This window comes from Choristoneura fumiferana, chromosome 28 (genome assembly GCF_025370935.1).
Source record: "Choristoneura fumiferana chromosome 28, NRCan_CFum_1, whole genome shotgun sequence".
Classification (NCBI taxonomy): Eukaryota; Metazoa; Arthropoda; class Insecta; order Lepidoptera; family Tortricidae; genus Choristoneura; species Choristoneura fumiferana.
In genome coordinates, this window is record NC_133499.1 from 7,472,244 (window position 1) to 7,496,367 (window position 24,124).

The 24,124-nt window shown below is 40.4% G+C and overlaps 1 protein-coding gene across 1 annotated transcript in view; it reads right to left on the reverse strand.

Moving 5' to 3' along the window:
* The window catches only part of LOC141443786 (importin subunit alpha-1-like), a gene marked incomplete in the record, with an annotated part of 21,090 nt that extends 9,651 nt beyond the window's left edge, over window positions 1–11,439 (reverse strand). Inside the window, 8 exon segments of the mRNA XM_074109149.1 lie at window positions 2,515–2,634; window positions 3,497–3,675; window positions 5,333–5,424; window positions 6,487–6,704; window positions 8,454–8,535; window positions 10,000–10,147; window positions 10,547–10,697; window positions 11,281–11,439. Of these exon segments, the coding sequence (XP_073965250.1) occupies window positions 2,515–2,634; window positions 3,497–3,675; window positions 5,333–5,424; window positions 6,487–6,704; window positions 8,454–8,535; window positions 10,000–10,147; window positions 10,547–10,697; window positions 11,281–11,343 (1,053 nt within the window).
* Between the last annotated feature and the right edge of the window lie 12,685 nt (window positions 11,440–24,124).

A 24,124-nucleotide genomic window follows, 5' to 3' on the forward strand; every position in this document is an offset into this window, starting at 1 on the left:
TGAGGGCTACGGTATAGATGTCGCTAGCGTCACTGCTTAAGTGGCTAAATAAGAAACAAACAAGCTGAGATATGAGGTGCATAGGGGAAATTCGTGTCTGTGCCGTTGACCAACAGTGGTGTAGCGGTATAGCACGCGGTACGGAATACCGAGGACCTGGGTTCGGTTCCCAGTGATGGTCTTATTTTTCTGGTTTTTCTGTGCATTTATATTTCAGTTTGTATTTTCAATCATCTACCCTTATTTGGCAAGAATCGAACAAACAGCGTTGCTCTGCTCGACTGTTTCCACCAGAGATGTGCTGTGCGAGGAAAGGTACGAAGCGTTTCTATTGGTTAATGAAAAATAGTCCTTACAATACATCCTTAGTACTAAAAACAAGTGCGAGTTGAACTGGCGTGGAGAGGGTTCCGTACAATGCCAAAGTCAAATGTTTTCCTCTACTTCTTTTATAGATATTTTTACGGTGCTTTTTAAATTAAAATATCACATTTGAAATCCTCACAGTAAGACGCGAGTTAACTACTACTACTAGCGCTATCTAGTGGTGTTTTAGTGAACTATTTTGGTGTTTCAGATGTTTATGGGCGGTGGTGATCTCTTACCATCAGGAGACCCACTTGCACGTTTGCCATCCAGTCGTATTAAAAAAAAAGTGAATGTTATCCTTCCGTGGTATTATCGAATCTATCTAATCTAATCTAATAACTTTAAACGAGCAATTCTTGTATATATATAAACTAGCTTTTGCCATGGTCAATTTTCGTCTTCTTTCATAAATAAAATCAAATCACTCAAATGAATGCTTACACGACGATAACACTGATCTATGCAAGTGTGAACCCTTAGAGCGTGTGTATTCTTATAAGTAACTTAGGATTAACTATAGATAGAAATGAATTGGAAAAGCATGTTAATGTAGTGTGTAATAAATTAAGGTCTATATTGTGTAAATTAAAAAATTTAAAAAGTGTAGTCAATAAGGCAACGCTGCGTATGTTGTATCACGCTTTAGCGGATTCGGTGCTAAGTTATGGCTCGTTGCTTATGGACGAACATTTCAAACACAACTTGAAAAATTTTTGAACTTACAACGTAGAATGTTAAAACTGTTAGTAGATAAAAAAACAAAGAAAATGTGCTATAAAAAACTATAATAAGTTATTTAAAATTTGTAATGTAATACCAGTGACCGAAAAAGTTAATTATTTGTTAGCGTTGGATCAATATGAGAACCTGGAGTTTAAGCAACTTAAAATATACAATCGTTGTTTTCGACAGGCAATACGTAAAAAATATGTGGAGCCGCGAGCTTGTAACTATTATGGTAAAAGGACGAGGAGATACTTAATACCGCGCATATTCAACAACCTCTTCTTGGAGGAGGAATGTAAAACCAAGAATTGTTTCAAAATAAGTTAAAAACATGGTTGATAAACTCTTTCCATACAAAAAATTGTTAGTTTAGTCAGTACCTATTAGTTTTGTATAATGTAATGTACTGTAACTATGTGCACAATATTGTTAAAATGAGTGTTTGGTTCGCCAACAAATTGTTTTGCAATTTGGCGAAATACGTCGTATGTTAAATGTGTATATTAATATTTACAATAAATAAATAAAAAAAAAAAACTATTTATTTTACAAAAATATATTTGAGATCCTCATAATGGGCCGTTTCATTTGATATGACACAGTAAGGTTTCCAAAACTTTTTTTATTTCGTAATTTGTCCCCCGAAAATGACCCTTATTAAAATCAAAATTTGCTTTCACCTCTGTGTTTGGGTCATAGGATTACACCACCCTACCAAATTTCAACTGATTTAGTCCGGTAGATTCGGAGCAAATTAGCTGTGACAGACGGCCGGACAGACAGACAGACGCACGAGTGATCCTATAAGGGTTCAGTTTTTTTTGTACGGAACCCTAAAAAAGAACACAATACAACGTGAAAAATTTTACCAGCAAAAATACGTATCGCGGGCTAGAGCCTAGAATTCACATTATGATCATTATATGACACAGGGGATACGGCCCGGATAACACCGACATGGAAATACCGGCCCTGTTTTTTGTGTACACGCCCAAGAAACTGACAGGAGCTTCTATGGGCGTGTACACGAAAAGCAGGGTCGGTACTATCCGGGCCGCGATAGAGTGTCGCCCTTGTGGCGTTCTTAGGTCTTTGGCCTTTCAAAAAAGTCTGCTAGCAGATGTTGACTGAAAAAATGTCTTTTTGCCAAAGTTTCTTGCGGCGCATTCTTCTTGGCAATGATGGTCTTTCCGAAAGAAAGAAAGAAAGAAAGAAAGAAAATAATTTATTTATAACAGCAATGAAACATAAATTAGTAAAATATAACAAAAAAAGTGTTGCCGCGCTGAAAGCGCTGGTAGTTTAAAAAAAATAGACGTGTAAAAATGCCCATTGCGGCCTATTTACTGAATAAATCATTTGAATTTTGAATTTTTTTAATTTGAATTTTGAATTTTGAATTTGAATTTGACAACATACCTGTGTGCCAGCCAAGATGTTACTAGCGGCCCAAGCGGCTTCCTTCACCAGAGAGGACTTCCCGCAACTCAAGAGGTTCAGGAGATAGCTGATGCAGCCAGCGTCTAGGCACCGGTCGGTCTGTAACGTTACATGTCACGAAATAAAGGGATATGAAGAGATATTGGCGAGCGTCTATATTGGCGTAGCTACGAGTCTATGTGGCGGAACTACGCGTCTATGTTGGCGTAGCTACGAGTCTATGTGGCGGAACTACGCGTCTATGTTGGCGTAGCTACGAGTCTATGTGGCGGAACTACGCGTCTATGTTGGCGTAGCTACGAGTCTATGTGGCGTAGCTACAAGTCTATGTGGCGGAACTACGCGTCTATGTTGGCGTAGCTACGAGTCTATGTGGCGGAACTACGCGTCTATGTTGGCGTAGCTCTACGAGTCTTTGTGGCGTAGCTACAAGTCTAAGTGGCGGAACTACGCGTCTATGTTGTCTTAGCGACGTGTCTATGTGGCGTAGCTACGCGTCTATGTTGGTTTAGTGACCAATCTATATTACCACAGATATAGATTACACTAGATTACGCAAATGCATCTACTTCGCGTGTCCGGACCCCGACCAAACGTCGGGGTTGGCCCCATACAAAGACTGACCGCTAACTGGCTAATCATGTCTAGTGACTGACTCGAGCCCCACGGCGCGGGCGGGCGGCGCATTTGAATCGATTTTGCGCGGACATCGGGGAATTCACATCGCTAATTCGCTCTTGAGACGTCACAGTAGATATAAAAAAGTGACACGGTTGGTTTTCATACAGATTGAGGTGTTTGCGTTATCTAGTGTAATCTATATCTGTGTATATTATCGTAGCTACGCGTCTATGTTGTCTTAGCGACGTGTCTACATCTGAATGACTGTTTTAGTCAATGTCAATGATTATGGGAGCTATCTGCGTTTTCGTAATGTACCTGACAACGCCTGTCTGTCTACCTGTTCGTCTGAACCAGTGAGCATGTTCCCGGCGGCACGCAGGGCGGGAGTTTTCACGCCGGGCGATTTATGGTCCAGCAGTTTAACCACCCGTTGCAGCAGGTGGGGGGTTAGTTGGACTTCCTCTATGCGGTCGTTCGGGCCGTCTGTGAGATAGGATATGGCCCAGCAGGCATCCGCTGCAAGAATTACAAAGGGTAATATTAATAACTAGCTTTTACCCGCGGCTTTGGCCGCATAAATTGCGTTCCCACCAGAGATGTGTTGAGAAGAATGTGTTTTTCATGAACCAATAGAAACTAGAGATGCAACGGATATCCGGCCACTATTTTACTATTCGGCCGAATACCGGATAGTTGCGTACTATCCGGCCGGATACCAGACGGTAAAAAACTTATAGTTATGTTTAAAAACCGGCCAAGAGCGTGTCGGACACGAACAAAATAGGGTTCCGTAGCCATTACGAAAAAATTAAGTAATATTTTTCTAAGGATTTCGTATTTTATACGGAATCTTCCAAGTTCAGGTATATTTTATACCTTAGGCTGCTATTTACTCATAAACTACTAATAATTCTCAAGCAAACTTGGCCGCTATAGTTTTCCTTGAAAGTTTGATATACTTACTACCATCCTGAATTTTTTCAAATTTTTCCACCCACCGGTTTAGATTTTAGAGGGGGGGGGGGACTGTAAAAGTTAGTTTAAAGTTGAATATTTCGCAAACATCACTGAATCGAAAAATCGTTTTAGCAACCCCCTAATGGTTTTAAAAGACCTATCAACGATACCCCACACTATAGGGTTGGACGAGAACAAAAAAATCACCCCCACTTTACGTCTATGGGAGGTACCCTAAAAAAAAATTTTTTTAATTTTTAATTGTACCATTTTGTCGGCATAGTTTACTTATATATCTGTGCAAAATTACAGCTTTCTAGCATTGATAGTCCCTGAGCAAAGCCGCGGACGGACAGACATGGCGAAACTATAAGGGTTCCGTTTTTGCCATTTTGGCTCCGGAACCCTAAAAACTGCTATTTATTTATGAATTTATCAATTATTGACATCAGTTTATTATCCTTAAGCATGTCAATAACTAAGGAAATGAGGGCTATTGCGTATGAATTCGCCACTAGAGGCGCCACTAGCAGCGAGAGGTCTCCGAAATGTCAAACGTCACTGTTTTTGGGTGCTACGCGGGTTTATTACAATAATTTTGTGAATATTATGCAATACCTGAAATATGGCAAACGCGTCACAGGTTACGGGGCAGTGAATGTCTGTGTTTGTTCACCTTTACTTGCCCGAATTTTATTTGCCCTAATTTCATTTGCCCGAATTTCACTTGCCATACCAACGTTTGCCATAAAATATATAGAACCGTGCTGTTTTCAGGATTTTTTTAAATGTCATCATATATAATGCAGTAGGTTAGGTTAGGTTAGTTTAATATCAACTCGGAAGAAATTACTATTTCAGAAATAAATTACTTTATGTCAAATGAAAATTCTAGAAAACGATACATTCGGGCACATGAAATTCGGGCAAACGATAGAGAACCGTCTGTGTTTTGAGACAGTTTTGTCTATCGGAAACCTTTGTCCTCCCCTTTTTCCGAACATAACGGGATTACGCAACACTGTGGCATGCTCGATATTTTTATGGTACGGTTTTAAGGTATTATTAAATATGATTTAAATGTAAATTTTGTTTTCACGCCCGTAATAATAAACTAACCACTATACTTCAGGCAGGACCTTTGTCTACAGTGGCGAGTGGCGCCAACTGGTGAACGAGAAACAGTAGGGCTCTTCATTACTGGATTATCACTTACCTAAGACATCTGTGTCGTTTAACTCCAACAGTTCAGAGACGAATGGTAACGCTGGAGCCACTAATTCGAAGTTGACCAGCGGATTCTTGTTTCTATAACAAACAATAGAGAATATGAAGCATTTTAAGATTGTTTTTTTGGAATCTTTTTGTATTTTTTATTTTCAATTCCAAATTTTTACTTTTACGGTCATCCCGTAAAACCTAAATTGAAAATACAATATAGATGCACAGAAAAACAAGAAAAATAAGACCAGCACTGGGAATCGAACCCAGGTCCTCGGCATTCCGTGCCGCGTGCCATGTGTGTATACCACTACACCACTGTCCGGTTTTTCTGTGCATCTATATTTCAGTTTGTATTTTCAATGAAGCATTTTCTTTGTTTTTTTTGCAAGTAGCAATTTGTTGCAAGTAGGGTAGTATATTTGTTTGAATTAAAAAGTACCTACTACATCGAAAATACAAACGTGATTATAGATGCATAGAAAAACCAGAAAAATAAGACCAGCGCTGGAATCATTCCGTGCCTCGTGCTATACCACTACACCACCACGGGACAGTGATACAGACACGAATTTCTCCTATGCACCACATATCTCAGCTTGTTTGTTTTCTTATTTAGTCACTTTAGCAGCGACACTAGCGACATCTATGCTGTAGCCCTCATCGAGAAACTTTCAGCACCCCATTGGAACTAACCGCTCACCCGGACAAGAGATGTCGTTATTAAGCAATCAAATTAAGATTGTTTTTTTGGAATCTTTTTGTATTTTTTATTTCAATTCCAAATTTTTTGTCACTTTCACGGTTATCTCGTAAAACCCATATCGAAAATACAATCCTACACACCTACCTACTACTATAATTTGCAAAAAAAAGAGAATAATTAAAATTTTGCTGGCCCCCATATGTTCAAACATAAACAAAGCAAAGACCCCCCAACTCCCTTCGGTGTTTACGTAATACTTGATTGACCCCTTGCTGAAAACCCTCGTTATATATAAATCTCCTCCCCCCTCCCCTCTCTCACTCTCCGAGTTATCTACAACACGGGTGACACGTTCCCGGCCCGGATAACACCGACATGGAAATACCGGCCCTGCTTTTTGTGTACACGCCCATACAAACTGTCACCCCTACAACTCCACTCACCTGCAGAAATTACTATAAGTCCACACAGCAGTCCTGAGCTGGGCGGCCGGCGCCGACGGCGCCATACTCGGCAGCAGCGCGGGCAGGGCTCCAGCGGCCAGCACTGCGTCCCTCGGGCCGGGCCCGTCGCCCGCTATGTTGCCGAGCGCCCAGGCGCTCTGCTCCCCCACGGACCCGCCGCGCGCCAGCAGACCCACCAGCTTCGGGATTGCGCCGCCCTATGAATTAACACGTGGCATGATAAGTAATCTGCCGTGGTGGCCTAGTGGTTTGACCTATCGCCTCTCAAACCGCGGCTCGCACCACTGAGTTTTTCGAAATTCATGTGCGGAATTACATTTGAAATTTACCACGAGCTTTGCGGTGAAGGAAAACATCGTGAGGAAACCTGCACAAACCTGCGAAGCAATTCAATGGTGCGTGTGAAGTTCCCAATCCGCACTGGGCCCGCGTGGGAACTATGGCCCAAGCCCTCTTGTTCTGAGAGGAGGCCTGTGCCCAGCAGTGGGACGTATATAGGTTGGGATGATGATGATAAGTAAAAGATTGAAATTCCAAAAAAATCCAAAAATATTATAAATGAAACGGATAAAATTCAGATCTATTGTCAAGAAGACATTAATATCAAAGGCGTATTATAAAGTTAATGATTATATCATGGACAGGGATATTTGGAAATAATTCCGATCCGCATTAGCGATCCCTTCAAATAGCGAACCCTATTTTGGGCGTGTCCGACACGCTCTTGGCCGGTTTTTATATATATAAGAGGGGGCAAACGAGCAGACGGGTCACCTGTTGGAGAGCGATCACCGTCGCCCATGGACACCGGCAACACGAGGGGAATCACAGGTGCGTTGCCAACCCCTTTTCGAAATTGGTAGGCTCGTTTTTTAAAGATCCCTAAGTTGTAACGCTCCGGGAATGTTGCCGCAGTAAGCTGATTCCAGATCTTCGTCGTGCGAGGAAAGAAGTTTCGCTTAAAACGCACGGTACTAGACTGCCAATCATCAAGATGGTGAGGATAGAAAGCCAGACGGTTCCTCTAAGTGTGGTAGTGGAATTTAGCAGCAGTCAGCAATGAGGGCTATCGCGTATGAATTCGCTACTAGAGGCGCTAGTGTACCGTGAGGTCACCGAAATGTCAAATCTCATAGCTTTTGGGTGAGCTACGCGGGTTTACAATACACAATACAATACAAATATTCTTTATTGCACACCATAAAGCAGTAAAAAAAAAAAAAAAAAAACTTATAATATAAACACTTAGATTAGATTAGGTTTATTTATAATTAGAATAATTTTGTGAATATTTTGCAATATCTGAAATTAATTATGGCAAATATGCGTTCCGGGGCAATGAATGTCTGTGTTTTGAGACAGTTTTGTCTTTCGGAAACCTTTGTCCTCCCTTTTTTCCGAACAAAACGGGGACTATGCAACACTGTGGCATGCTCGATATTTTTATGGTACGGTTTTAAGGTGTATTAAATATGATTTTAATCTAAACTTTGTTTTCACGCCCGTAATAACAGACTTTGAAAGCCATGCTTAAAAACCTCACGCAACAGTGCGCCATCTAGTGAGACAAAAAACGATAGCCCTCATTCGAACAATTCGTCAGACCACTCCCCATGATAAATCCATACTAATATTATAAATGCGAAAGTGTGTTTGTATGTTTGTCCGTCTTTCACGCCGTAACGGAGCGACGGATCGACGTGATTTTTGGCATAGAGATAGTTTATGGGCCCGAGAGTGACATAGGCTACTTTTTATCCCGGAGAAATGCACAGTTCCCGAGGGAACAGCGCGCGATAACCGAATACCACGCGGGCGGAGCCGCGGGCAAAAGCTATTACGGTATAATATGCAGAGAGACGCCACATCCCACACCTTTTGGATCTCGGGGTCAAAGAAGAGCAGAACGTAAAGAAGATGAAATGAAGTTGATCTATAAACCATACCTCGATGACGGCCATGGTGTGATCGTGGGTGCCAGAAGCGATATTGGTGAGTGCCCACGCCGCTTCGAATTGCAAATCATGGCTGGAAATAAGAAAGAAATAAATAATTTTCTCAAAACATGACATGAAATATTGACGTTCTGTTACAAGTACTCGTACCAAATTTCAAGTCAATCCAACTTCTAGAAGTTGGTCGAATTTAACTTGCAAGATTTGATTACAGACAAACAGACAATGGGACAGGTGAAAGTAAATAAAAGCTTGTGAAAATGAGGACATGGCGTAAAAACGGTTTTCCAAAGTAGCCCCTGCATTTTAAAGTAACCCAGTTTTAGTCTTTGTTTAAGAGTCTGCATTCAAAAGGGACCAGGGATGTTACGGAGCTTCGATTCCGTTTCCGTCAGGGACTTGTCTCACCGCCAGCGAGGAAACGATTGGCTATCGACTATTTTCTCGCTCAAGAAACGAACAAAAGATATAAGATCTTGTGTGAGTAAAAGAAACACATATATTAATAGTTGATCGCTGTTCACACTGTAGGCGGAACTCGCTCTTACATCTTGTGTCGCAGCGACAAGAGCTATAAAACTCGCTGAGCTATAATACTCGCTCAGCGATGTCAGCTTGGCGGCCGCCCCGCACGAGCGAGTCGAGTGGAGCGAGTAATCGCCCGTCGCACGCGAACACTCGCTTACAGCCAGCGCCAAACTACACTCGCTTCTCGCTGCTCGCCCACTCGTTTCTAGTTACTCGCTCTATTCGGTTCTCGCTCATCGTCGGGTGCCTCACTCTAGCGGCCTGCAAAGAGATTTCATACAAACACGGCGAAGAGACTAGCGGCCCCCCAACTTCATTTCTTGCTTTTTAATTCTTTATTTTATTTCATGTCATATTTGAGAAAAGCACTATACAAGCCTCGGCCGGAACGCGGAGTTGCCGGCCTCTACAGTAATGTACTATTATTGAATCAGGTGTTACTTCGCGGAGGTCCATATCAATGGACTAAACTAAAACAATAACTTTTCTCACCTGCGACCTTATGGTAGCTACGTTTATGCAAGATATGCGTGTTCATGCAGTTCCTCCACACAACAACAGTCTAAATCTAATCTAATCCGGTGGTTTAGGGGCTGTTTCACCATCCATTCATTAGTGTTAACTGGCGGTTAGGTGTGATGCCGTCTCTATTTGTTTTGTTCGAATAGACGGAGACCGCATCACATTTAACCGTCGGTTAACGCTAATCAATGGATGGTTAAACAGCGCCTAAGTCTAAGATCTTGTAGCAAGGTGTATGTTTGTGTTACTTTAAAGATGAGCTCTGGTTGAGTCCGAAACGAATTTGTGTGCGTTCTTACAGTGCATAAACTTAGCTATCACAAGGTCGCGGGTGAGCAAAGCAATTGTCTTAGTTCATTAATATGGACCTCCGCAAAGTAACATCTGATTCAATAAATTATTTTTGTTAAAATTTTTAATACAAGCAGTGATCCAAAGTGGGCCCCTCAAATGGTTGTATGGCACCATGGGCAGTGAGCGAACTAACCAGTCGTCTCTCTCCAGCGCGGCGACCAATGGCGCGATGACGCCAGCCGTTACCATGATGGTGATTGGTGGGTTCTGTTCCCGGGAGAGGACACGACGAGCGGCCCGCGCTGATGACGTCATGACTGCCACGTCCGATGACTTGAGGCCTGTCAGGTAACATGCGAGATGAGAAAGAATGAAGAAAGTTTTCAAAATTAAATTATGTAAGTAAGTGTCTGTTTATTTGTGTTTATAGGTTTATTTGGGTACAAACAGTGGCGAAATGGCGCCATTTCATGATATGCCTAGAAATTTCGTGATCTGGAGGATTTTACGATCGGCCGCCGACATATAGATAAATACATACTAAACATCCAAGACCTGCGAACAAACATATGTATTATTCATACAAATATCTGCCCTTCCGGGAATCTGGGAGGGACCTCAAGCTTCGTAGTCAGGTTCCTAACCACTTGGCCATCCGGTCGTCAAAATGGTGAAGGCCTTTTTTCAGTAGTGGTTGTCTTCCGGCTGATGATGACGAATAAGATTAAGGATAGTGATACCTTTAACAATCTCAGCAGGTGTGGGCAGCTTCTCCACTGGTAGCTCCTCATCTTTGGCCTCCGGGGACAGCGCCCGGCGCTTCAGCAGCTGCTCATCCCTGGCTTGCTTGCGGAGCGCCACGCTCTGCTCGGCCCGTTTGCGACGTAGCTCCTGAAGATTAAAGCATGATGTTGGGAAGGTGTTGAGAGTCGGAGGTTTTCCAACTTTTTCTTGGTTAGGATAGTGTACATAATACATACATACATACATAAAATCACGCCTCTTTCCCAACGGGGTAGGCAGAGACTAATCCTTCCACTTGCTACGATTCTGGCATACAACTCACGCTTCCTTACATGCATCAATCTTCCATTTAACACAAGGCAATTTCATTGACACTTGATTTGGAAGGTAAGAATATGATACTAGATAAAAGGTTTCTCTACCCACAATAAATACAGCAGTGATTAAGATTTAACACACCTAAATATTAATAATTTACGTCATTCTTTTGCACTTAGCAGTCACCAGATAGTAATAAAGGGTTTTGCACGACACGTTATACCGCATTTAACACGAAAAACTTTAAAAACCTAAATAATCTTAATTAACATTCAGTAAGTATTAATTTTACTTTACTACTAGAATTCATCATCACGAATAATTAGCAAAAATAAATCTGAAACAAAAATTCATGCATTCGTTTTTCGAAATTAGAACAAAGGAATTCTAATTTTTAAGTAAAAGTACTTACACCGACACCGACGCCAGCATTTTTGTACGCCGACAAACGTGAAGTGTGATTCTTTTCAGACATTATGAATAGTTTTAAATGTAATAAAGAACAGTGGTGTAATTTTCAGAAGTAAATTACAAATTCTAGAGCACGGTCGGGTTGAACTCGATTCATGAAATTTCGAACTACAACGGGCGTACGTAATGTTGCCAGCTTTCATAGTTCCATTGTTCATCAGATTTCATCTTTCGTCTTGTAAATGAATAACAGGAATAATTATGTACGGGTAAGTGTAAATTTACGTCGTCATTTTAAAGATATAGATGTAATGCGACAATTTGGATAAAGTAAAACTAAGCTATGTCAGTTGCATATATATTTTTATAAGCGCAACACTTGCAATGTCAAGCGTTCAGAAAGTCCTCTTCTTTTCATTTAAATAAATAATTTCAATTTCAAAATATTTCCTTTTTGTGAATCTCCAACAATATTAATGACCCATTTTTATATTAAACATTTTTTGTATTTTTTTTAAGCATTAAATTACTGTTAAGTAGGTATTTCTTATATGTGAATCACTGAGCAAGTAATTACTATACGTATGTGAATATGAGCTGAAACTAAAAAAAAAAAAAAACTTCTAAACATTGTGACTGTCAAGTTGACACATGACAGCTACAACATGGCAGCGGGGATACTATGAAATTCAAAAATCGAAGTTCGTGGCGTTCCGTTCCTTTGACACTTATACTATTTAATACGAGAGTGAGAGGAACGGTACGATATGAACTTCGATTTTCGAAATTCGATGTAGGCCCTCTGGCCTCAGTGACAGGCAGATAAATAACTTTTCGTTTTACGCACTTCATATCATAGACTCATTAAATTAATATCATGCTAAATTTAAAACAATAACTTGAAGTAGTGGAATCAAATAAGAGTGAATGAAAATATTTCAAAAGAAAATTTACGTAATAATCCAGTCTTTAGTAGAAGTCTTTAGTAGTATTTATATTTGCAATTAATATTAAGCTACGAACGCAAACAGCTGAGCAATAAAAAAAACGATTTGAAATTAATCACGACTATCTTCTATTATTTTCATTAGGTTTGAGTCATAATATTTCTATTGTTTGAGTAGATTGTAATATTTTTTATTTAAGTATTTCCTTTATGTTGGCATCGCATTGCGCTTTACAAAGATCGAAAGTGTTCGCAATCCAAAAATCTATTCCCGTCAAAAAATCGATTTTCATCGATTAATATGACGTCACGATTGGTCGCAAAATTATTAGGTATTACGTAGGTACCAATTATTATTAGATTTCAGCCAAAAGTTAATTAAATTTATTGACTTTATCAGTACATTAAATCGTTGAATTATGTAATGTACTGGTGATGTGTAATTTTGATCGAGTTATTCATTAATTGAAACATAATATTTGATAGATAACAATCAAGCAATTGACCTGAATCCGAAGTAGGTAATAAAATTACATTAGTCTAGAAAGTTTTGATTTTATAAACCAGTTAGCTCCATTGTTAAATCAATTAAAGTAATGACGCAGCCGAGGTCTTATAAAAGGGTTTAATTCCAACCGTCAAAGAACACGAAGAGATTTAAATAGATTATTCATCAAACTGCAATGCGACTGCACCGAGTTAATGCAGTCGAGATGAACATCTGAAAAAAATAGACACGAATAAAATAAGAAAAAGTAGGAGGCGCTCTCGCCGACAGTTATTGAGTAGTGGGACGGGCCTAGCCTGCGCAGAGTCGTGGAACAGCGACAAAAAGACACATTGCATGGCAATAAGTCGTCATATAACCGGTACTTTCGACCGACGACCTTATTTTGAGGTATCGTTGTAAATTAACGTTATTAAAACGAGTTTAAGAGCAGTCGTGGACGCTTAATTACGCAAACGTTACGCTGCTGGGCGTGACATCACAAATCAACTCACTTGGTTGAAGACAACACGTCGGTCGCCCGTCCTTTTCCCACGTGGGTGGGTGAGCGAGAGACGCATAGCAGGCAGGACGGTGCTGATCGTATACTGTCGAGGGTGTCGCCATTTTCATTTTGACGAATATTGACAGCACGGCAGACAGACAGCGGCACGGACGTCGACAGAGCGTCTGCCTCTATTATTATTTTGATAGTGATTCACATACGCGTTGTTACTGTAATAAAAACGGCCGCACGACGCGGCACTACGTTACTTGTGATTGATAAATGACTGTTTTGATATTTTGGTGCTAACCTCCTTTTTTAAGCTTAGTGTTTTTAAGTGCAAGACTGTGATCGATATGTGCAAGATGTACCGATGACTCTGCGTTACACTTCGCCGTGTTTTCCTCTGGTAAGTCAGTCATTGTCACCTTAATTTAGAAGTTAAAGCTTAAAAAGCGTCGCATAATACTTGACAATGGATATTATTGGGCTTGCAACAGTCGCCGCGAGTCGCGGTTGGTTTATTTAATCGTATTCTCGTTCTAAAATGGCAGTGATCCTTTGTTGCGGTAGCTCCAGTTTGTTTACGAAGTGTCACGGACAGTACACGGCCTAAGATATATTGCCTGGGCTGGCGACTATGCGTGGGACTAATACGCAAGCCAACATCGACTTTAGCACGTTAAAATAGGGTGTATATTCCGCGGATGGCGCTGCGATAACGGCCCGTAGCTTTAATTTATCACACGCCGCGCTTGACAAGTTGAAAACATAAATTCGACCTTGCCGCTCCACGTGGTTTGAATCATTACGCTTTCTTTTCGCTATTCGATTTCTGAACACTGATACGGCAATCGATTCTTTTCTTCGATTATTTTTTGTGTCAGAATAAAGATGATTTTTTAACGCGCTTTTTTCTATAAGTTGGCACAAGAGTTTTTGGCCGGTTGACACGAGTGTTTGTTTGTGACCAATTAAATTGTCATTTTGACGTGAATTAAAAAATCAATTCAAATCAATTTTCGAACTGCGGGATACGTTTTTAAGTTTTGTTTGTTGTTGTTAATTTATTTACACAGAATTTTATTTCTGAAGGTGTTACTAACGTGTTTCCGTGTTAGAAACTTAGAATTTTTAAATCTGGTTATTCAACAACCACTTCCATTTTCCATTTCCATTTTATTTGTTTTATAAATTTAATAATATGGTTGGCGAACGAGTAAGCATGCCACATGGTAATATTCATGTAAAATGAACCTATTGTCGACGCCCTTAACATTAGAGGATTTCAGATTATTGGCACTTTATTTGCCTAAAGAGCTAAAGATGAAATACCTCTCGCCACTTCTATGATATTTACAGAATTTTGTACAGTAATAGTTGAACTCATTTATATTCTACTTTATACTCATACAATACAAGGTTGTAACTAATTAACTGAAAATGAAAGTAATTGTTCAAAATTGAGAGTAGAATCTATTACCTACACTATTCTATAAAGTAGGTTTTATTTTCACTGATTTTACAGCGCCTGATCTAAAAGTTACAAATACAATATAGGTAGGTATGCTAATTTTTTTTTTTTTTTTAATTTATTAATCACATTTTACAAAGGAGGGGAGGCCTGTGCCCTGCAGTGGGACGTATATAGGCTGGGATGATGATGATGATGATTTTACAAAAATATCTCACCAAACTGCTAAGCAGTTTGTTGGCGAAGACAGCACTCTTTTTTTATTAAAAAGTAGTAGGTTATAAAATATGCTATGAAGCTTATTTCAATATTATCTTCGCGTTAAATGGCCCAGTGCCCCTCGCCATCCCAACACATAGCAGCAATTACAATCTTAATAAATAAATAGCAATTGACCTAGTCCCAAACTAAGCAAAGCTTGTACTATGGCAACGGATAAACATCCTACTTATATCAATAAAAATAAACTTAAATCCATATTAAACATTCAAGACCCGACAACAAACATTCGCATTATTCATACATATATTTGTCCCGGCTGGGAATCGAACCCGGGACCAAAATAAATGTCTTAGCGGGATTGCATGTTATTTAGTTAATTTAATTTTGGTGGTTATTCTGGCAGCTTTAATTTTCTTCTAAAAACCGCACAGCTGTACTGACGAATACAATCACCAAGACCAATATCTGACACAAAGTGTGCATAAATATTTGACAGGATTATATTTCTCGGGCTGGTAGGACATATTAGATATTTTTTCATAGTCTGCTGTGCCCTTTGAATATTTCTAGATAAGTACTCAAATGCTTTGTACGTCACATAGTGACGAAACATGTGAAACTCTCTTTCTTTCATACCACAAAATATGCCATGTTTTTATGCAAATAAATCATTTATGATTTTTTTTTAAGGCTGTGACAGATATTAATGCAGATAAAATTTTGTGTATAGAGTTAGGCATCAAGTAAAACTATAGACTAAGTAAACATACAAATATTATTTAAATGGATTATATATTTGTACATAATAAGGATTATATTATACTAGCTTTTGGCCCGGGCTTCACTTGTTCAGAATTGTAGCTTAAACCTGTTTTGATCCCACAGGAACCATACATTATTTTGGGATAAAAAGTATATCTGTGGCTCCAGTGAAAAGGGGTACATGTCGAAAAACCCAAGTTTACAGGAGACGCAAAAAACAGTTACGCCCGAGATGATTCAAACTTACGTTCATTACACTGGTATGTTTACATATACTAATAAATGTGGTATATTAAAGGACTAAATTAATTGCGTTCTTTCTTATGGGAATGTTATTTTTGCTCTTGATCTATTAGTTTATAAATTAACTACTTGTATCCAAAATAGAAGTATAAAAATAAGTGTAAAAAGGTTCAAGTGGTTACATATATCGCTATTCACCAAGTTTTCGTAATTTTATACGAAGTGAAAAAGGGTACGCATCCGGAATGTTTCTTGTAGTACATGTATAATATTATCCACAGAAGACTAGCTTACGAACTAATGGTGTAGAAAATGATTGCATTTTTCAATTTATGCAGTTCTTTGGACTTAATTACAGACATAACAGACATGTAGCCTTTTGCACGGTTTTTTTATTGTGTTTTTAGTTATAAGTAGACTTAAATAATAATGAAAAATTCAAAATGCTACTTGTATCCAAGTTGAGTGAATAAAACACATATGAAAGTATTTAAATATCTATTCAAAAATGCTATTAATTTTTCAAAAATCTCACATGCAAACATAAAAAATGCCCGTTTAAAACAAACTTAAAATTTCTCATCATTAGTATCTAAGTATGTCCATTCAAAAGACGTTAAAACAATATTAAATTATCTTGTAACATACAATTACAAAAAAACATGTTAATTTATTAATAAAACTGAAAATCTCTAAGCTAAGCTGTCTTCTGTCGGTATCGTAGATGCGTATCGACAGTTTCATCATTGCAGATTAAATCTTTGTAAAGGTTAATCAGCGGTATGAGAGACATTAAGGGGCTGTTCCTATCTTCGATCCACAGCACGCTAGATATCGCAGGTAGAATACTTAAAGCTCCAGCGGGCATTAACTGTGAGATTGCATGCTTGAACGAGGCCACGAATACCTGGCTAGCTGGACCGAGTCCAAATCTCCCGTCCAAACCACATAGGCAAAGGGCCTGGGATACAATAGCCTCCGTCACCACCTTATAGGCATTAATAGAACCTTTAACAGGCAGGGACCGGGCCAGACTGTTAGCTGTGTCCAAGCCAGAATCTGGTTTCTGGCTCCATGCATACTCCTCGCCCAACACTAGAACTTTTATCGACCCAGACACTACGCATAGCTGCTGGTATACGGCTGAGAGTTGGGACCTGCGAAAGTAACAACTGTGTTTCTTGTGGGGCTCCAGTGGACCGTCTCGGCCAACATGGCCTCTCCTGTTCCTCGGGCGCCGGTCGACTGTCTCGCCACGCCACTCTCAACGACATTCTCAGAAGGGCGCTCGTTAGTGCCAACGTTTCCGCCGCTCTGTAGCCCCAGATTGTACGGGACGATGGCAAGCGCGCTGACGGAATGTCCTTGATACCCTGGAAGACTGGCCGTGCGCTGGTGTGGGACGCTACCTGTACAGACACCTAGGCGGCGTCCTATCTAACAGCAACTACCAAACGTGCGGGGGCGGCGGTAGACGCCCGGGAACACCTCAAGGTCACAAAATATAGCTGTCTCGGCGCCCAATATCATTTCTTTGCTTTCGGCGTCGAGACTCTAGGTCCTTGGGGTAAGGGTGCGCTGGAGATACACAGGGAGCTCAGCAATAGGTTAAGGGAGGCAATAGGCAACCCTCGCGCCGGCAGCTTTCTCGCGCAAAGAATCGCAATCGCAGTTCAACGCGGGAATGCTGCCTGCGTGATGGGCACCATGCCAAGAGGCCCACCTCTCTTTTTTAATTAAAGTTTTAGTTTTAGATATTTAAATTAAATAGTAGTTTTAGTCCTATGGATTTTTTGTATTTTCTTAATCATTCTTATTTAATGATTGGTGTCAAGGGATATATCTTAATTAATACCCTTAAAATTAATGCAATGTGCAATATTAGTTTAATAATAAAATTGGTGTAAAAGGATATAACTTAATCGCGTAACCGTCGACTGCGCAGCTCGCAAGCGCGTTCTCCCTGCACAAGTCAGCGCACACGATTGTGGCTCATCTGTGAGGGCCATGGCTCCCCACTCACCCGCTCATTCCCCCGCGCAAAGACTTATATCCTTTTCCACGTAAACTTTTTTATATTCGATTTGTGATAACGGGCGCAGCTCGACTTAATCTTATATTTTATTTTATTTTTTTGTGTAAAGAGATTGAACTTAACTTGTATCAATGTAAACTAAATAAATCTATTCTTGTTTTAGGGGTTCAAGTGTGCTTAGATTTTTTTACACCCGCCATATGAAAAAACAGCACGTATAACTAAATTTAGATCATAAATCACAAACAAAACTTTAGTTAATAGAAATACAACTTGACAAGTACCCTCTGTTGCTAACTTTTTTAAGGCAGTTCTACCCTTGACCACCAGAAAAGTCCGTTGTTTTAAAAGATATCTTAGATCCGTTTACACCAATCGATGCGTTATTTTTTTGTATTTTTTGGTCTATATAACTCAATTTGGCCAAATTCAGACTTGTACCCCTTTTCACTGGAGCCACAGATATATAGCCTATATGTCAATTCAGGGTATATATTACCTGTATGCCAAATTTCATGCAAATTCATTCAGTAGTTTTTGCGTGAAAGAGTAACAAACATCCATCGATACAAACTTTTGCGTTTATAATATTAAGTAGATGATAGTAAGATTATAAGCATTAATTTAACTTCAAATAAGAATGGTTAGGGTATCCGAGGTTTTCAGTTTAACATCTTGAATAAAGAAGTAAAAATGATTTTATTGATGAAGATTAATGATATACATGTCATGTACAGATAAACTTCTCCCTCTCTCGGTTCTGTTCCAGCGAGTGGCTCACCCATGCCACTTCAACTTTCATATTCTTCGGTGACTATAGTTCACCGAAGAATTTCTGTATTCCGGATTCTATCGCGCAAAGAAACACCGAGCATAGCTCTCTCCATAGTTGGTTGCGTGACTGAGCCTGGTTTGTGTGATGTGTGTGTTCTTCCACATTTACAGAATCGTGTTCGCCATTCGCGAAAAAAAATTCGTAATACGATGTGCCGTCGCAAGCTACTGCAGGGCTACTACGAAACTCGAAGTTCGTGTCGTGCGGTCCCTCTTACACTTATACTATTTAACACGAGAGCGAGAGGGATGGTACGATACGAACTTCGAGTTTCGTAGTAAACCTGCAGTTCACACATTCGCGGGGTGAATAATTTTGACATTTGCACACGAACATGGAAGACGTGATAATGGCGGCATGCGCGCGACATCTATTGAGTTTAAACAAATAATTCTTTAATTAATTAATGATAAAATTCGCACTTCGCTCCTCTCGCAATTTGTTTACACGTCCTGTTGGGTCAGCAGGGCTACTACGAAACTCGAAGTTCGTGTCGTGAGGTCCCTCTCGCTCTCGTATTAAATAGTGTAAGTGTCAGAGGGACCGCACGACCGACACGAACTTCGAGTTTCGTAGTAGCCCTGCAGGCGCTACTGGCGCTAGCTGTCAACAAAATGCAGGCGAATGTGTCAACAGTAAGTTCGTGTTCGGCCCTTAGGGCCGTATTTGACCTATTAGAGGCCCTGGGCACATTAGGATATGACCATAATAAAGCACTATTTAGCTATCTGTTATCGTTTGGTAATGGAGTCGGGACTGGGGGGCCCCAATCCATCGCGGGGCCCTGGGCACGTGCCCAGTGTGCCCAGGGGGAAGAGGGGGCCTGCGTGCCCTTTGATTCGCGTCCGAAAAACCGCTCCCAACGCGAGCGCGCGAATCGCGAATCGAGGCGCGAGGCGAATAGCGAGCGGACTGTTTATATCCCACCAAAAACATTCTGTAAAAAAAGAAAAGAATTAATTAAAGAAATCGCAGTAAATAACCTTAGACTTTGCACGACTTTGTCTAGATTTCATTACTTTTTAGAGATAAACAATCAGCTCCATCGAGACTTGGCTAGTTTTTGACAGAATGTTTTTGGTGGGATTTCACTTCTTTTTGTAGAAAATTTGTAAAGGCGGTATGTCGATCTCTAATAGTTTGGTTGAACTCTTGTGTTTTCTTATCAGGGTCACCATGTACTCCAGATCTTCGATTATCCTAGTTTTTATGGTTTTCCCTTTATGTGGCCATTAAACCCTAACTCTGTACCAAATTTCAGCTCTCTGAGTTTATCGGAAGTACTAGTTCTATTTTGATGATCATGAGTGAGTGAGTGAGTGTGTCATAAGTGCGAAACTTTGCTTTCGCTTAACTTCGGAACTAAATGACCTTTTGAAATTTTGGATTTTAAGTATGTGATTATAGCTTACTGGATGACGAAAATTTCTGCGTTCTGGTCTTATCCAGAGGTTCTCAAATAGGGGCCTGAAAATGCGGCGAAATGGTTCCAGTAAAGGATGGTACGGCAGTGTTTGCTTCGCGCTCGACTTGGCGGGGGCACTGCCGTGTCCCAGATATACGTGTTCGTTATTCGCCTCGATTCGCACGATTGTGTAAATGCAGTATTACAGTGTGGAGACGGAGAAGTGAACACAGATTTGTTGCATAGACGAATAGCTATCGTAAGGTCGTGCATGAGCAGAGTACATAGATCGATCTATTACGATGGCCACCATGACATAACCTTGCCGTGAACGATAATCATTAAACCGACTTCATAATACAGACAAAAATATAAACTTTTCTTTGAAAATAGTTCAGCCTTGTTAATGTACAGTCAGCCAATTAAGTGGTTTATCGGTATGCTACTATGGTAGTTCAGCTAGTATCTAAACCTACCTAGCCGCACAGTTTAACTGGTTTTTTTTACAAGCTTTTATTTAGTTTCACGCGTCCCGTTGTGTTTTGTTTGTTTTGGTCAAATCTTGCAAGTTAAATTCGACTAACTTCTAGTAGTCGGATTGACTTGAACTTTGGCATACCTACTTATCTAAATTGCGTGACAATACAGTAATCTGGTAGTGATCCGACATTCTGGTAGACCGGCCAGGATCGTCTCCGCAGGACTGAACTCTTCAACGGTTAATGGCATCGACTTAGGTATGCAAATGTAGTTTGGATGACAATACAAGTAAAGTCGACAAAAAGTACAGTCAGCAAAGAAGCTTGTATTCAAATGATTTTTTTACTAAAACTTATTTATTAGAGGAGGGAGGAAAACGAGCAAGCGGGCCATCTGATGGGAATCGATCACCACCGCCCATGAGTATCAACTACTCAAGGAGGGTCATTGCTCCGTTGTCGGTTAAGAAAGTGTTAGCTCTTTTCTTGTAAGCCCCGACGTTATAGTTATATAAATAAACAATATCGGCATCGGGGATCGGCTAGCGCAGCGTAGGACGTCCACTAACGAATGGACGGATGACCCGGTTAAAGCCGCGGGTTCACGGTGGATGCAGGCCGCTGCCAACCGAAGCGACTGGAGGTCTATGGGGGAGGCCTATGTCCAACAGTGGACGTCCTACGGCTGAGATGATGATGAAATAATATCACGGGACACTTGACACCAATTGACCTAGCTAGTCCCAAACTAAGCAAAGCTTGCACTATGGATACTGGCAACGAATAAACATACTTATATAGATAAATACATACAGACCCGAGAACAAACATTTGTATTATTCATAGAAATATCTGCCCCGGCTGGGAATCGAACCCGGGACCTCAAGCTTCGTAGTCAGCAGGTTCTCTAGCCACTTGGCCATCCGGTCGTCAAATTGTCCGGAAACACTGCTGAGTGCTGACTGAAGTTGATTTACCTACCTACGAAATTCGAAAATCGAAGTTCGTGTCTTTCCGTCCCTCTGACACTTAAGTATACTATTCAATACGAGAGTGAGAGGGACTGTACGATACGAACTTCAAATTTCAGAATAGGCCCTCTGGTCGATTCCACACATGTCAAATTCTGTCATTACACTACATGTAGCTGTGTGTGTAATCATTCACTTCAACTCTCGTGCCACTTACCTATATCTTGCTCTCGCTGACGCTTATTAATACGAGAGTGAGAGGGTGGTACGATACGAACTTCTATTTTCGCATTTCATAGTACCCCTGGCTACAAATTAGATTAAAGCATTAACAAGTTAAACATCTCTATCTCTTAGCAAAATAAATAACAAAACCCTCAAATACTAGTATACAGAACCCCATAACTTACGGTACGGTGTTATTAAAATTTGGTCATATCCTTGGCTTTCAATTACACAGTTGGCCAGAACTGTTCACAAAACCAAAAAGTCACTTACCTTCCAAACTCCTTTGTACATACGCCCTTTCGCGCCCGGAGCTAACATGGCGTCACTTGTCCGTAATGGCCGCCTTTCCCGCCTTTTTCGCTGTCAAAGACTTTTCGCGGCAAAATTCCGTTTCGTTTCTGCATCGGTGCGAGATTTTTGTGTAATAATTTTAATATTTTTAGCTGGACGAGCCCTTTGTTTGGACGGGTGGCTGCATTTAGTTACTTCTGTTTGCGTTTTATTATCTTGGTTTCGCATAATGCGCTATTTGCTAAGTTACGAATTGGTTTCAGTGGCTTGATCCTCGGCCTCTCAAACGAGGATTGTGGGTTCGAGTAGGTACCCGTAAGTTCGGAAATTTGATTTTCATGATTGATTTGATTTACTCTGTATACAAAGAGCTTTACGATTTATCTGTAACAATATCTCAATTATACAGCTAAACCGGCCAAGAGCGGGTCGGACACGCCCAAGATAGGGTTCCGTGGACATTCAGAAAAAAATCACAATATTTTTGTAAGAATTTCGTATTGTGTACGAAATCTTCCAAGTTAAGGTAAGTATATTTTTAGTTAAGGCTGCTAATAATTCTCGAGCAATCTTAGCCGCGATAATTTTTCTTGTAAATTTGATATACTTTGCTACAATCCTGTTTTTTTTTATTTTACGACTTTGTCAGCGTAACTGATAATATATATTCTCGTGAGCTTAACCGCGCGGACGGACAGATGGCGAAACTATAAGGGTACCTAGTTGACTACGGAACCCTAAAACGCCTGAACTGATTTTAATGAAACATTAGCTATGAACCATCGCAAGGAAATTCGCTTTCATGTAAAAATCCGCATCGGGTTCGGTACATCCGCTTGAAAGCTATGAAGGGATATATGCAACAGAAAGGCCGACATTGGCTTCAAACTTGTAGCTTACCATATCGAAAATACAAACTGAGACATGGATGCACAGAAAAAGCAGAAGAGACCAGCGCTGGGAATCGAACCAGGTCCTCGGCATTCAGTGCCTGCGTGCCATACCCCTACACTACCACTGGACAGGAGTACAGACACGAATTTCTCCTATGCACACATATCTCCGGTTGCTTTTTTCCACTACGCTACTTAAGCAGCAGCACTAGCGACATCTATGTTTCGCTGTCATCGAGAGACGTTACATTCTTTCGGAACTAACCGCTCACTGGTACTGGACAGCTGTTGCCCAGACTCCGTCCGTGTACAATTCGTTTATAGTTATCCCGCGGGAACTGCGAAATTTCCAGGATAAAACTATCCTATGTCCTTCCCCCGGGCACAAACTATCTGTATATCAAATATTATCTAAATCGGTTCAGCGGTTTGAAAAGGTATGTGACAAAAAAACAAACAGGCCTACAAACTTACGCGTTTATATTTTACCGCGGGCTTTTCACACTTACTATTATCTATTCTATATATGTATTTAAGTATGTATCTATATCTATATAATTATATTTATCCGTTGCTTAGTACCCATAACACAAGCTTTGCTAAGCTTACTTTGGGACTAGGACAATTGGTGTGAATTGTCCCGTGATATTTATTTTTATTTTATTTTATTCTGTGCACTTGCGAAGCAATTCAATGGCGAGTGGAGTTTACAATCCGTACTGCGGGGCTACTCCGAAACTCGAAGTTCGTGTCGTACCGTCCCTCTCGCTCTCGTATTAAATAGTATAAGTGTCAGAGGGACCGCACGACACGAACTCCGAGTTTCGAGTTTCGTAGTAGCCCTGCGTTCCTGTTACCCAGTAGTCACGTATTTTATGGCATGTTTCAATACGGAAACATATTAGCAGATTAGTTGGGTTAGTTTTAAATAGTTTTGAAGTGAGAGAAAATCTTTCCTTACCTTTGTTTTCTTTTTAAATTCGGCACCATCAACCGGTGCGGAAAGCGACGCAACGAGCCCGCACCTCCAAGTCCAAGGGGCAACGTCAGCGCCCCGATCCAATTCCAA